Here is a 15,677-nt window from a genome sequence, read left to right as displayed (position 1 = left end):
CCAGGAGGGCCAATAGCATCCTGGCCTGCATTAGGAATAGTGTGGCCAGCAGGAGCAGGGAGGTCATAGTGCCCCTGTACTCTGCTTTGGTTAGACCGCACCTTGAGTCCTGTGTCCAGTTCTGGGCCCCTCAGTTTTAAGAAGGACATCGAAACACTTGAGCGTGTCCAGAGAAGGGCAACAAGGCTGGGGAGAGGCCTTGAACACAAGCCCTATGAGGAGAGGCTGAGGGAGTTGGGATTGTTTAGCCTGGAGAAGAGGAGGCTCAGGGGTGACCTCATTGCCCTCTACAACTCCCTGAAGGGTGGTTGTAGCCAGGAAGGGGTTGGTCTCTTCTCCCAGGCAACCAGCACCAGAACAAGAGGACACAGTCTCAAGCTGCGCCAGGGGAGGTTTAGACTCGAGGTGAGGAGGAAGTTCTTCACCGAGCGAGTCATTCGTCATTGGAACGGGTTGCCCAGGGAGGTGGTTGAGTCATCGACCCTGGAGGCATTCAAGGGGAGATTGGACGTGGCACTTGGTGCCATGGTCTAGTCATGGAGTCTGTGTTGATAGGTTGGACTCAATGATCCTCGAGGTCCTTTCCAACCTAAGTGATACTGTGATACTGTGATACCTTAGAAAACCATTTTAGTACATACTTGCTTCTGACTCTGAAGGACTCAAGAACCACATTTTCCAGTGGTGTTTGAAGATAATCCAGATGTCTAAACATTGCTTCTTAGTGGGATTAGAACAATGTCCTGGAATCCCTACTGCAGGGAAGTAAAAGCTAGGATTTTCCAAATCTTTAAAGTATCAGCTACACTCTTTAGCACATGAACACCTTTAAGTATCTCTTACTTAATCACAACATACACTACACCATGAAGAAAGCAGTAACAGACTCTGTCACTAAGACACCGCTGTGTTGGCATGAGTACCGCTGACAAAATATTATCAGTGACCTCTTTTAAGACTGCCACCCACAGAACCACATGGGCTACCAAGCTGTTGAGCTATTTCTAGAGAAAATGCACAGAAAAATCACACCACTCTTAGCTTTATGAGCTGCACTTGTACACCTTTGCATTACTTGCCCACTGCCCACTAAGTCAACCCCGCCGTCTTGCTTCCCATATTCCAACCTCCTTCCTACAGTTGCTGTTTAAACAGCAGAGAAAGCACTCAGTCACAGAAATGAAAAGTGTGGTTTCCTTCCTCCAAAACACTTAAGGGGCAACTGGGAAGCTGCAAAATTTTACAGTTTAAAAGCAAAAATCATGTCTTAAGTGCTGGAAAGTTGGAAACTCCTCTTTCCTCATCAACAGCAGGCTGTGGTTTTAGCCCTGAGCATCTCAGCTATCAAAATAAAACCCATTTTTGCTATCCAGTTACATCCAATGCTGGGGATATAAGGCTACATTTGAGCTTGTGACATCTGTGAACTGTTTTCTTCTCCTTGGACTTTTACAGTAACTCAGTCAGTAACTTTGAACAGCTCTGAGTAGTCTTTTGAGGCCAATCAGAAAAGAAGCTCTCAACAGCCTGTGATCCTAAAGCTTCTTTATGCAGTTGTTTTCTCTACTACCCAAGTGCATTAAGTCCATCTAATATGAGGAAGAAGTAGCTATCTGGCTGGAAACTCAGCAATTTGAAGAATGTTAATCAGGGAGGAAGTGGATATGGACATGCTGGAACGTGTCCAGAGAAGGGCCACGAGGATGAACAGAGGGCTGGAGCACCTCTCCTAAAAGGACAGACTGAAGGAGTTGGGGCTGTTCAGTATGGAAAAGAGAAAGCTCCAAGGTGACCTGATTGTGGCCTTCCAGTATCTGAAGGGGGCCTACAGGAAGGCTGGGGAGGGACTGCTCAGGATCTCAGGTAGTGATAGGACTAGGGGGAATGGAATTAAGCTGAAGGTGGGGAGATTCAGGCTGGATGCAAGGAGGAGGTTCTTCACCATGAGTGTGGTGAAGGCTTGGAATGGGTTGTTCAGGGAGGTGGTTGAGGCCCTGTCCCTGGAGGTGTTTAAGAGCAGGCTGGAAGAGGCTCTGGCCAGCCTGATGTAGTGTGGGGTGTCCCTGCCCACAGCAGGGGGGTTTGAACTAGATGATCCTTGTGGTCCCTTCCAATCCTGACTGATACTATGATACTGAGTAAAATAGAGAGTACATTCATAAGAAGATAGCTTGCAGATCAGCACTCCAAACGAGTAGTGCACTGCCTGCAGAGATTAAAAAGTCATGTAAGGCTGTAGGATGGAAACTGTGAAATTTTAAAAACTTCCAGCAATCCCTTGAGAAACTTTGAGTTTGTCCATTAACTACATGCACTTTAAATGTCTGCTAAGTATATAGATATCTCTGTAAGTGCTGCCCTGGAGGTCTAGCAAAGTACTCTGTTGCCATATGGGAGACTAGTTTATGCCTGAACTCCTCAAGCTGCTAGCAGCTGGGAATATTGCCAAGAAAAGTTACTTATGAGTGACCCAAGATATGTTTGCAGTCTTTTCTACTTCAGGCTCATGACAGACTTCACAAGAACTGTGGTTAGCGCATCTGGACTGCCAAAAGGTTCACGGGGTTACATGTGAAAAAGAAAAATCAAGCACAAAGGCAGTCTAGGAAAGTGTATTATTTGTCTGCCTGAAAGTTCACATGCAACACTGAAAATGTGCTTGCACAAAATTGTTAGGGTTGAAAGTGACCTCAAGGATCATCTAGTTCCAACCCCCTGCCATGGGCAGGGACACAGTATCACCGAGGCTAGAAGAGACCTCAAAGATGATCAAGTCCAACCTGTCACCACAGACCTCATGAATAAACCATGGCATCAAGTGCCACATCCAATCCTCTATGGAACCCCTCCAGGGATGGTGACTCCACCACCTCCCTGGGCAGCACATTCCAAAGGCTAACAATTCTCTCAGTGAAGAACTTTCTCCTCACCTCGAGCCTAAACTTCCCCTGGTGCAACTTGAGACTGTGTCCTCTTGTTCTGTCATTGGTTGCCTGGGAGAAGAGACCAGCTCCCTCCTGGGTACAACCTCCCTTCAGGTAGTTGGAGACAGCAATGAGGTCTCCCCTGAGCCTCCTCTTCTCCAGGCTAAACAACCCCAGCTCCCTCAGCCTCTCCTCACTGAGCTTGTGCTCAAGGCCTCTCCCCAGCCTCGTTGCCCTTCTCTGGACACATTCAAGTGTCTTGATGTCCTTCTTAAACTGAGGCACCCAGAACTGGACACAGGACTGAAGGTATGGCCTAACCAGTGCAGAGTACAGTGCTTTCTCCTGAGCTTTCTCTAAACAGTACTTTTATCCTGGAATATGATAAGGAATTCACCACTAGATCCTGATTTTTAATCTAATTTATGGGTTTTTTTTCAGGAGACAGATGTTTCTAGACCTGACCTTACAGCTCTCCTGCACTGGGTTTCATAAGAGCACTTTCATTTTCAATGTCAATCTCTGCTTTAGATTTAAACACTAGGTTTAGAGGTGTGCACAGAAAACAGATGAGAAGAGTGCAGTAAACTACAAGCTGTAACCAGACTACTAATCTCAGCAAAAGCAAGCTGTCTATTTTCATTTCCTCAGCAGCTTGAATTGCAAGATGCAAAATACTGAAAAATCACAAGAATCTAAGCAGTGCTTTAAAGTGTTCCATTTCAGTCACTTAGCATGCTGCCAAATCAAATCAGGACTGGTTCTTAAGACACAACACAGGTTAGATTCTCTTCCAGGGAGGCAAATAAAGCACAGACAACAGGAAACCTTCTGTCACATTCACTGCCTTCTCCCACAAAGTTAGCACACCTGGAAGTCAGATTCAGCTCCATCTCTGCCTTTGATTGCAGCAGTGTCAACAAAAGGCATAACATGGTAAAGTAAATTTTTGCCTGAAGACTGTTTCTGTCACTTCTCTTGCATGCCAAAAGGCACAAGTTTAGCCCCAGGCAAGCATTTCTCTATCTATATTTTGCTTTGCACTACCAACAAATGGCAGCAAAGAGTCCAGAAAACCCATGCAGCTGCTTAATACACCCTCCTGCATTCAGAGGAAATTCAGGACCTAATTACTTTGGCAAGGGAAACTTTATTGTTCTCAAACCAACGTTCATCAGCCAAGGAAGTTATCCCTACTCACTACTTATCCTGGCCACGGCCACTGCAGCATTGAAACTCCATCCAGAATGGCAGGATATGCAGCCTCAGCTAAAGCCAAGGCCTTTGTTGGGTAACCAGCACTGAATGACCAGAATACATGGCTTCCCACTCACTTACTGCAACATGCTCCTTACTCTGTGATAGGAGCTACATGAACAAGCAGCCTAGTACCAGTGCACAGAACAGAAGAAGGTACAGTGTGAGCTTCTATAAAATATTGGAGGAAAGAACTAATCCTACAGCTAACCCCCACCCCCTTCCCCCCCCCCCTTTAAATTTTTTAAGGAGGTGGCTAGTAAAAAAAAACAAACAAAAAACAAAAGAAGAACTCCCAGGTTTCTCTTTTTTCCCCAAAAAAGATCTGCCATTCAGGGTGCTCTGTTAAAAGCAAACACTACATGAGCACAATTAAAGTACTCTATAATTAACTCAAGTGCAATTCACTCTACAAAGTGTATGTGATTTCAGCTCAAATCTAATGTAGCATTCTCTATGAAACAGGGACAGATTGTGAAGTATCTGAAGGGGGCCTACAGGAAGGCTGGCGAGGGACTTCTCAGGATCTCAGGGAGTGATAGGACTAGGGGGAATGGAATGAAGCTGGAGGTGGGGAGATTCAGGCTGGAGGTGAGGAGGAAGTTCTTCCCCGTGAGAGTGGTGAAGCCCTGGAATGGGTTGTCCAGGGAGGTGGTTGAGGCCCCGTCCCTGGAGGTGTTTAAGAGCAGGCTGGATGAGGCTCTGGCCAGCCTGATCTAGTGTGGGGTGTCCCTGCCCATGGCAGGGGGGTTGGAACTAGATGATCCTTGTGGTCCCTTCCAACCCTGACTGATACTATGATACTATGATGTGGAATTTTAAGGGGTCTGGTAAGCCAAGAAAACCAAATACCACAGCAGACATTCAGCTGTTAAATAGCCCATAATTAGCACTAAACACTATAATGAACACACAAAAAGATCAAAGGCAGGAACTGCAGAAAGAAGTGATTGTGACATATCCAGCTTGCCTAGGTTTCTTCATTAGGACTGACTTTAGCTGACTACTTCAGGAACAAGCTGTCATTCTCAATTGCTGGGCAAAGACTGCCCAGTTACTGTCCTGTGGCAAAGTAGCTCTTCTGCCAGCTCTGTTCTGTTAAGAAGACAAAGAGCAAAGAAAAGATATAGGCAATACTATCCCCCATTTTGGGCTGAAGAAACATGATCAAATGTTATCTACTCCTCCTTTCAGGCAATATATTCCTTGTTGATGATCTTGACTTGGGAGAATCTTGTTGGAAACAGGAAGATTGCTTTGGACAAACAAAAAATAAAGTAGAACTGTCCATTTTTATGGACATCCAAAGTGTTGGCAATCCTATACAAGTATTAGGATATATGACTACCATTCCAGCCTGCCTTAGTGTCAGAATGGCAAATCAGCCCACTGCAAGCATAGTAAATGTGTTTTGAATACAGAATCAGTTAACCACTGCTAGGTTCATGAGCAAACAGAGTATGATCTTGGATGCAACTTCAGGCATTATTCTGACACCAGAAAGTACTTTATAGAACTCACCTCTGGATACAGGTGTTGGAAAAAAAGGTTGTTAAGTTCAACAGGAGCTCAAAATAAAGGAACACACGTCCTGTCTGCAACCTACCTTCTGCACAGCTCTTTGGAGAGCTTGTTTCATGCTTCTACACGATTCTGGCATTAACTTCACTTCTTGACTTTCAAAGGATGCATCATGCAAATCTGGATTTTCTTGATGTCCAAAAAGTGTTCTGACACAGTGTGCATGTTCTTTGGAAATTCTAGTAGGGTCCATCTGGAAACAAAAAACATAAACACAACCACAGCTTGAAGTGTCTGCCCAACAGACATTATGAGCATTTTAGTCAGGGATAGATAATTTTCAACCATTTAGAAGTTTGGCATCTGGACAAATGTAGTATCTAAACTTTCATTGTAAACAATGAAGAGGGAAAAACTTCTCCACATCAAGGCTGATTTCATCCAACAAGCATGTGTGACAGGAAAACAAATTATCCTCTGGAGCTGTCTAGTTCATTAGTTCAGGGTTAGGTGTGTGACTTCCAAGAGTTAAAGATAAATTCCACTATTACAGTAAAATCAATAATCTTCAATTCAATTTTTTTTACTACTCAGTGCAACATCACAATTATTTTAGCAGGTAACAATGCATAGCTGTCCTAAAAGATGGGCAGAATCCAAGGGCATGAGGTTGAACGCATCCAAGTGCCGGGTTCTGCACATCGGCCACAACAACCCCATGCAGTGCTACAGGCTGGGGTCAGAGTGGCTGGAGGGTGGCCAGGCAGAGAGGGACCTGGGGGTACTGGTCAATGGTAGGCTGAACATGAGCCAGCAGTGTGCCCAGGCAGCCAGGAGGCAACCTGGCCTGCATCAGGAACAGTGTGGCCAGCAGGAACAGGGAGGTCATTCTGCCCCTCTACACTGCACTGGTTAGGCCACACCTTGAGTACTGTGTCCAGTTCTGGGCCCCTCAGTTTAGGAAGGATGTTGAGTTGCTGGAGCGTGTCCAGAGAAGGGCAACGAAGTTGGTGAGGGGTTTGGAACACAGCCCTGTGAGGAGAGACTGAGGGAGCTGGGGTTGCTTAGCCTGGAGAAGAGGAGACTCAGGGGTGACCTTATTGCTCTCTACAACTACCTGAAGAGGGGTTGTAGGCAGGTGGGGGTTGGTCTCTTCTCCCAGGCAGCCAGCACCAGAACAAGAGGACACAGTCTCAGGCTGCACCAAGGGAGATTTAGGCTGGAGCTTAGGAGGAAGTTTTACACAGAAAGAGTGATTGCCCATTGGAATGGGCTGTCCGAGGAGGTGGTGGAGTCACCATCACTGGAGGTGTTCAGGAGGAGACTTGATGGGGTGCTTGGTGCCATGGTTTAGTTGATTAGGTGGTGTTGGATGATAGGTTGGACACGATGATCTTGAAGGTCTCTTCCAACCTGGTCTATTCTATTCTATTCTATTCTATTCTATTCTATTCTATTCTATTCTATTCTATTCTATTCCATTCCATTCCATTCCATTCCATTCCATTCCATTCTATCCTATCCTATTCTATCTCTAAAAACTAGAGTTTGCAAGATGACACACAAATGACAAGTAGAGGAATTTGGGGAAAGTATGTACAGCATCTAGCACACCTTTTCCAAGAGGATAACCAGAAGAAGAGGAGCCAGTTGTCACTGAAACTATTTTGTGAGCAAGAGGCACGGCTGGATGAAGCAGTCACCAAGTAAGACAGCACAAATTCAGAAAGACCCAAAAAATGAAATAAACTGTACCACAAAAGACCTCCTTCATGGGACAAAGCCTGACAAATTTACAGTACATGCAAGATATTTTTGGCAATAAAGCTTCATGATTGAATTAAGTATACTTTTAAACAGCAAGTTTAGAATACTCCTTAATTATGCCAGTTAAATTGGAAGGATAGTCCAAAGACTAGGAGCATGTTTTAGCAGAGTTTAACTGCATAAGTATAATTTTATACTGTTTCTTCCTCTCTGCCCAAACGCCATTCATTGAGTCCATCATCAGTAAATTTGCTGACAACACCAAGCTGGGGGCAGGAGTCGATCTGCTGGAGGGTAGAGAGGCTCTGCAGAGGGACTTCGACAGGCTGGACAGATGGGCAGAGTCCAAGGGCAGGAGACTGAATACATCCAAGTGCCAGGTTCTGCACATTGGCCACAGCAACCACATGCAGTGCTACAGACTGGGGTCAGAGTGGCTGGAGAGCGGCCAGGCAGAGAGGGACCTGGGGGTGCTGGTTGATGGTAGGCTGAACATGAGCCTGCAGTGTGCCCAGGCAGCCAAGAGGGCCAATGGCATCCTGGCCTGCATCAGGAACAGTGTGGCCAGCAGGAGCAGGGAGGTCATTCTGCCCCTGTACACTGCACTGGTTAGGCCACACCTCGAGTCCTGTGTCCAGTTCTGGGCCCCTCAGTTTAGGAAGGAGGTTGACTTGCTGGAAGGTGTCCAGAGAAGGTCAACAAAGTTGGGGAGGGGTTTGGAACACAAGCCCTATGAGGAGAGGCTGAGGGAGCTGGGGCTGCTTAACCTAGAGAAGAGGAGACTCAGGGGTGACCTTCTTGCTGTCTACAACTACCTGAAGGGAGGTTGTAGACAGGCAGAGGTTGGACTCTTCTCCCAGGCATCCAGCACCAGAGCAAGAGGACACAGTCTCAGGCTGCGCCAGGGGAGGTTTAGGCTGGATGTTAGGAAGAAGTTCTATACAGAGAGAGTGATTGCCCATTGGAATGTGCTGCCCGGGGAGGTGGTGGAGTCACCATCACTGGAGGTGTTCAGGAGGAGACTTGATGGGGTGCTTGGTGCCATGGGTTAGTTGTTTAGGTGGGTTGGATTGGTTGATGGGTTGGATGCGATGATCTTGAAGGTCTCTTCCAAGCTGGTTTATTCTATTCTATTCTATCCATGTACTTAACACTCAAGAGATATTAACCATTGTCTTCCAGAGATGGCCCAAGACTCTCAGCATTTGTTCTCAATCTGTATTTATTCTGCTTTTACTTCAGGCTTTCAAGAAGGGTTTGTGCACTCAAAACCTTGTCCAAGTTTTCAAACTCTATCATCTGGTCTTATAAAGAACATTTACTTCTATTGTTCTGCATAAGATGGAAAAATAACTTTATCTGAGAACTACAGAAGATACTTGTAATGACAACAAGGGAATGCTAAGGTGTTGTGGACAGTGCCTTACCAATGTTCAGTTTCCTTTAACACACCACTGAACAAAACAGAACATCCAAAGGAAGTTTTGCAGAATAGAAAGCAGCCAGAGTGAACAAACACATTACCTCATTTGTTCACACAAAACATAAGTCTGATTACCTAACAGCATAAGAGAACCAAATTAACTTTAAAAAGCATAAGGTTAGGATTATAGAGGTGAATCTAAGCCTACACCAGCCAGGCAGCCATCCAATAGGCACATACTGTAGAGAAACATTCCTTGCACAGATGGCGACACCAAATGCTGCCTCTTCCATCACCATACTTCTGCTGAAGTCTCCAAATGAGAGCTGTTTCCCCAATTCATTCATACCAGTGTCAGTTCATGTGAACTGTTTTAACTCTCTCAGTTCTCCCTGCAGGTTTGGAACAAAACAGGTGAGAAAAGATTCACCTGAAGATCAGAAGATGCCACAGCTCTGAGTAGAGGGACAGAATTGGAGGCAGTTAACATCTTCCTGGGGTGGCCTGACACAGATGAATCCAAAAGAAAAACTGTATAGCAGCTCTAAGAATAAAGCACTAAAGACTTCTCAAGTCACCTAGTGCAGTGCAGATCTATTAGCTGTTTAAGCTGATCTAAACCAGCACCCCAGTTCACTCATCTTCACCACACAATTCCATTCCTGGCTCTCAGTCTCCTCAATAGCCTGAGACAAATTTTTTCTGGTCTTACTTTCTGAAAGGTTAGCACCCTGAAACCAACTCCAGGTATCAGATGAGCATCAGAGGCAGTACAGGGTAAGGCACAGAAATAAAAGATCATCAAGGCAGAACCAGCTGTACAACTGCACCTGAATAGCATCTCTTCCAGCATGTTCCACTAGTATCTGGAACTCAGAAAATCAACTGTAAACTGAAAGGAAAAAAAGTGAAGCACAAAACATTTACCAACAGCTGCTAGAAGACAGCTAATACAGAATGACCAAGGTTAGAAGGTATACATAAAGGTCTCTGGTCCTCCCCCATGCTTGAAGAACAGCTTGTAACTTAGGGCAAGTTGGTCATGGCCTTGTCTAGATAAACTTTGTGGAATCTGCACTGATGGAGACTTTCAACCTCTCCAGGCAAGCTATTCTATGATTTAACCACTTTTACTGTGTAAAAACAGTAGGTTTAATGTCCAGCTACAGTTCTCCTTGTTGCAGTTTATTACTGCACCTCTTTTTGCTGTGTGTTTCTGGAAAGCCTGGCTACATCTTTTGTTAACTAAAACCAGTGATTACCTTCCCTCACCTTAGTCTGATCCAATGAATCCAGTTCTCCATTTCCAATACACAAGGGACCCTAGCCATCACAGCTGTCTTCTGATGGACTCTCTCCAGTTTGCTGATATGCATGTGGTACTGAAGGACCCAAAATAGGGCCCATTATTCCAGATGTAGTCTCTCATGTTGGGATTATTAGAGACCTGAGTAAATGAGGGCCTTCAAAAGGATGTGGATATCTACATCTTCTCCCTTCCACACACACTAGAGAAGACAGAAAGCTACAGCAAATAACTGCTAATAGAAACTCATTTTTATCATTAACTCTGCTAGAGTGAGAGACTGTTATCCCCATTTTGGATTTATTTAAACTCATAGGATCATAGAATTGTTAGGTTTGGAAGGGACCTCAAGATCACCTAGCTCCAAAACCCCTGCCATGGGCAGGGACACCTCACACTGGATCAGGTTGCTCAGAGCCACATCATCTGAAAACTAGAAAAGAAAACCAGGTTTCACAACACAAAGCTCATGAAATTTGTAAAGCATCCAGCATGACAAATCACACATAGCATAAACTTGCAGCTATCACCCATCAGCAATCAGTCAAAGCTGTCACACAACCCTGAGCCAGAGCAGTAACCACAGATTGTAGAGAAGCACTTATTTGGATTAGAGTTTATCTGCTGAAGGCTTAAGACAGAAACCCAGCATCTCTGCACCTACAGTTAAAAGATCAAAGGCTTAATGGAAACTGCAGCTGATAACTTCAGCAACTTAAAGCTCTGCAGCCCATTCTGAAAAACTGCAAGTCTCTAGAGATTGTTTGATAAGGTAAAGCTCTGATGCTGGGACTCACTAACCTACCTGACTGCCCCTACCTTTTTCAAAGAATACCCAATCTTCACCACATTGAACCATGGAAATCAGCTCTCTTGTCTGAAAAGCCATTCTCAGAAACCCTGCATCTTGTATCTTTATAAACATCCTGTGCTGAACTGCTATTACCAAACACCGAGACCAAAACCGTGGCCAGAAAGTGATGCACAGAAAAACTTTCAAGGATATTTTTCGAGAAGAACCTCTGAAGAGTCAGATAAAATACCAGAATGGTCAACAGGAAGCAGCTTGCTAACTTGCAAGGCGCAGAGCCCTTCAGAATGAAGTCATAAAGATTTAATACCAGGAAGAAACAGCTAGATGCAACTAAAAATATTGGAGAAAGTTTTATAACAAGCAAGCTAAATACTGTAGAGAAATTAACCTATTTGAACAGAGGAGTCTCTGGATTATATTTCCTGTGTTACTGCTGTGTGTACATCCATTGTGTCAGACCCTGGAATCCGATAAAACCTTTCAGTGCCCCTTGATTTTCTGCATCAGTCATCACTCTAGCTCCATCTGTGCCTGAGACTCTGCTTACCCAACTCAGGGCAGCCAAAATGAACTCCAGCACTGTGGCTGAGACCAAATAAATGTACAGAATGAAGAGACAGTTTTCTGATGTTAAGAATATTCAGTTTGGTTTTAAAAGAGACAATCCATTCCATCCACCTTTGCATATTAAACACTGCCTCAGTTATGCAATGTTGCGGTATCACATTCTGTACTTAACTCCTTACAATAAATGTTTCATGTTTACGCTCAGACTCATTTTCAAACTCCAACCAATTTTCACATTATCAAATATCACTCTGGATTCCATGACTTTCCTTAACCACCAAGGGTTTCTTCCAGGCTTTCAGGAAAGTGCTACTGGCCCCTTTCAAGCTGTTTTCCGTTAGCCACCGCGCTGAAACGCTCAGGAAACTTTAAACGAAGCCTGAAAGGCGTTTTGTTAGTGTTTAATTTCTTGAGTTCAGCACATTTCACAAGGCTCAAAAAAGAAAAGCCAGAGCATCTTAATGTCTGTATATTTTAGAACATGAGAATGTTGGTATAATTCAATTCTCTTTCTTTTTAGATGCTCCAGCTCATTGTCCCACTTGCGTTGCACTCCGTTAGCTCTTGGCCGCGAGCGTGTGTTTACCCATGAAAATCTAGTGTCAGTTATGTCTTGTGAAATTCCAAATGCTCAAGCCACAACATAAACAAAGCTAAGGGAAAACCAAAACCTCAACTATTGTCTCAGCTCATACTGTGTCATGATCCAACCCAAATGATTTTATGCAAATACACATAAAATGTGTATGGTAAAACTGAGTCAGAGTTTACTCAGCCTCTTAGGCAGAGTTTTAAAGAGCTTTTACATTTTCTGAGGACCAGCCTATACAGTCAAATCTTGCTAATTCACAATTCTCCAAGCAAACATTTCAATTCTTTTGATCCAATTTGGACAGATGGAATTTTTTACTGGAAAGTACAAACTGGGATAGCTTAATACAAACATATCTCTTCAAAAGCAAGGTCAGATCATGTTCCATATAAATAAAGTGCAAGACATTAGAAATAGAAAAGAAATAGAATAAACCAGGTTGGAAGAGACCTTCAAGATCATCATGTCCAACCCATCAACCAATCCAACATCACCTAAACAACTAACCCATGGCACCAAGCACCCTATCAAGTCTCCTCCTGAACACCTCCAATGATGGTGACTCCACCACCTCCCCAGGCAGCCCATTCCAATGGGCAATCACTCTCTCTGTATAGAACTTCTTCCTAACATCCAACCTAAACCTCCCCGGCACAGCATGAGACTGTGTCCTCTTGTTCTTCCACAGGACTTCCACAGGACTCACTATATTTTTCCACCTATCTTATTCACCAAGAAGAAATTGGTGAATAAACAGGGATTACCATATCTTATTGTTATTTTGAATTATGTACTTTCTTCAGCAGTATACTTATTATTGTGTGAACTGTTCTGTTCAGTGATGGCAAATGTGATGCTTTCTCCACTAGCAACCTTTCAGGCAATGACTTCAGTCAAGTCCACACCTAGCTACATCATCTCTTTCATGTTTCAGAAGCTCAAGTTTGCAAAGGACTCCATCCAACAGCATTACTACAGGAGCAAGACACTGGCAAGAGAATTCAGCTGCCAAATACAGAATTACACACAGACTAAGCACTTTTTTAAATGAAGGAAGCAGAAGAAAAATAGCCATTATGGCATGAATGCTCTTTTTAGCCTATTTTAGCCCTTTTTAGCCCTGTGTGAAGCACTGACATTAATCTATCGGAAAGGGTCCCTAATAGGGGGAAGTGGAAGATAAAGAGAATGGCAGAATAGTTTTCCAAAAGCATACTTTGATTAGTTGTTTTTCATGCAGTGGGTCTGTAGTATAGTTGTGCATTTATATGAGCCATGTTGTGACAAAGATGTCATTTCACGTTCATGCAGATCTGGAGCGAAAAGCATTTGTTTTCTGCCACATGCCAAAGTAGGCATTAATTTATTTCACTGTCAAGCAAACAACAAGCTTTAAGCTACTTTACAGTGAGTCCCAGAAATGAAGTGTCACTCTTCTGAAGCACATGGGATATGATGAACTAAGTGCTGTACTGCTCTTCCATTTTATTGTTGTAAAAATGGCAAGCACAAAACCATCGTCGGTAAGAGAATACAAAGTGGTCTGCATAATAAATCATCCTGTGTACTTGGTAGTCATTCATCTGTCTAAGGGGGTGTACATTTGTGCAACACCTGTTTTCAGAGTGCACTTTGTTAAGAAATCCAGGCTGCTACATCAAAATCAAGGGCATCTACCCAGAAAGTAAAGCGAAAGCAACCGGTTTCCACTCGCCAGCAACTTCAAACGAAAAGTACATGCAACAGAAGTACCACTTCCATGAAGGCAGGGAGACAAGCATTAGCAGAATTGGCATCCAGTGAAAAAAAGCAAGCAGAAAGTTAACACCTAGCCTCGAGAAACAACCAGCCAGCAGCCCCCCACTTCCTCTGAGAAGCCATGCAGGGTAAGAGACGCAGCAGTAAGTGGATCCAGCCAGCAAGGCAAGTCGTTTCCAAGAAGCAGGCTCCTCTTCTCTCTGAAAGCCTAACCGCTAGCCACCTTATCTCCCCCACAGCAGTACCTCTCTGTGCTCCTTTCTGTGTGCACTGCTGCCTCTTCTGAAGCATCCTCTGGCAGGCTTGAGGCCTGGCTGGCAAAGGGCACAGGCTCTCTGAAATGAGCTTCTGAGCCAGAGCAGACACCTCTGTCCGATGCCTGCTCGCACACAGATGCTGCTGCACCGTGCCCTTATGCAGTCTGAAGGACAAACGATTCCAAGTGGTGTTCTGTGGTGGCCGTTTTTCCTTAGAGACATTTCTCCCACCGATGAAGTACCTAGGGCAGCCAAAGACCTCACCTATGTCTACTCCTTCTCTAGTGAATAACTGAAAGCTGGCCATTAAAAACCAAAGCCCTGCAAGACGTCAGGTGAAGGATCACAAAAGATGCTTTTTGAGTCAGGGACTTCGCATGTCCGACCTCGCTGACAAACCCCAAAATACACCCCCAGACCGAAGTATTACTCAGCCCACGTCAGGCTTAGCAGCTCCAGCGACCAAGGGACAGCACAGGTCAGGCAGCGTACTAGGAGTCATTCAGCCCAATCCCTCTCAAAGTTGGGCCAACTTCAGAGCCACAGAACGGTGTTCTCTGACTTGTTTGGGGTTTGGTTGGTTGGGGTTTTTTGGGTGGTGTTTGTTTAATCGACCCAGTCCCAGCGACGGGAGGCCCTTCTTCCCATCAGAAAGGTGCGAGGCAGCCGCTGCTGCCCTGCCCAGCCGCTCCCTTACAGAGCGGTCGCAAAGCGTGAGGGCACAGCGGCTACCTGCTCACCTCGCCGTCGCCTCCGGGCGGTCAGCAGAGGAGCCGCTTACCTGAGCTCGGAAGTAGAGGAAGAGGGCGACGCTGCAGACCACCTGCCCCAATCCCAGGAGGACGAGGGCGACGAGGAGGGAGCGGGAGGCGGGCGGCGGGTGCGGGTGTACCGGCAGCGGCGGCGGTGGCGGCGGCGGCGGGGCGCTCTCGTGGGCGGCGCCGCTGCCCAGCTCCTCCGAGCCGCGCAAGTACTTGGTGTAGTCTCGGCTGGCGCGCCGCATCGCGCCGCGGGCAGCTCCGCACCGCTCCGCTCAGACGGCTCCACAGGCGGCCCGCGGCTCCGCGGAGCTCACCAACCTCGGCAAACAACCCCGCTGCCCCGGCCGGGCACCTCTTATAAACTGGGCGGCCAATCAGCCCCAGGCGGCGTGCCTCTGCCGCCCCGTCCCCGCCACCACACGCACATCACCACCGCCCCCTCTTCGCCTGCCCTCCCCGAGCAGAGACCGGCCCCCGCTGGACCGCGACGGGAGGGTCGTCTCGGGCCCGCCCCTGCCCCTGTCCATGCCCTTGCTCCTGCCCCCGCTCCTGCCCCCGGAGCGCCGACCTCCGCTACCGGGCCGGTTGCCCAGCGATCGCGGTTAGCGCTGCTGCTCCTCGCAGAGGGAACCTTCTCGCCTCCCCTCCACCATGAGTGAGCAAAGTACAGGGAGCCCTGGCTCCTGCCGGCCGCCCTGCCCGTGTCCCCTCCTCATCTTTGCCCCTTCTC

General features: G+C 46.1%; 1 protein-coding gene across 1 annotated transcript in view; it reads right to left on the bottom strand.

The window, feature by feature from the left end:
- TNFSF11 (TNF superfamily member 11) overlaps positions 1-15,255 on the bottom strand; it is a 30,693-nt gene extending 15,438 nt beyond the window's left edge. Inside the window, exons 1-2 of the mRNA XM_068166487.1 lie at positions 14,968-15,255; positions 5,788-5,955 (exon numbers count right to left, since the gene is read on the bottom strand). Of these exons, the coding sequence (XP_068022588.1) occupies positions 5,788-5,955; positions 14,968-15,189 (390 nt within the window). The 5' untranslated portion in view covers positions 15,190-15,255. The remainder of the gene's footprint in view (positions 1-5,787; positions 5,956-14,967) is intronic.
- Between the last annotated feature and the right edge of the window lie 422 nt (positions 15,256-15,677).

The sequence above is a fragment of the Melanerpes formicivorus genome, unplaced genomic scaffold (assembly GCF_026170545.1).
Source record: "Melanerpes formicivorus ecotype bairdi unplaced genomic scaffold, bMelFor1.0.p_v2 SCAF_101, whole genome shotgun sequence".
Classification (NCBI taxonomy): Eukaryota; Metazoa; Chordata; class Aves; order Piciformes; family Picidae; genus Melanerpes; species Melanerpes formicivorus.
The sequence above is the reverse complement of the archived record's forward strand: the minus strand, read 5'-3'. Positions and strand labels throughout refer to the sequence as shown.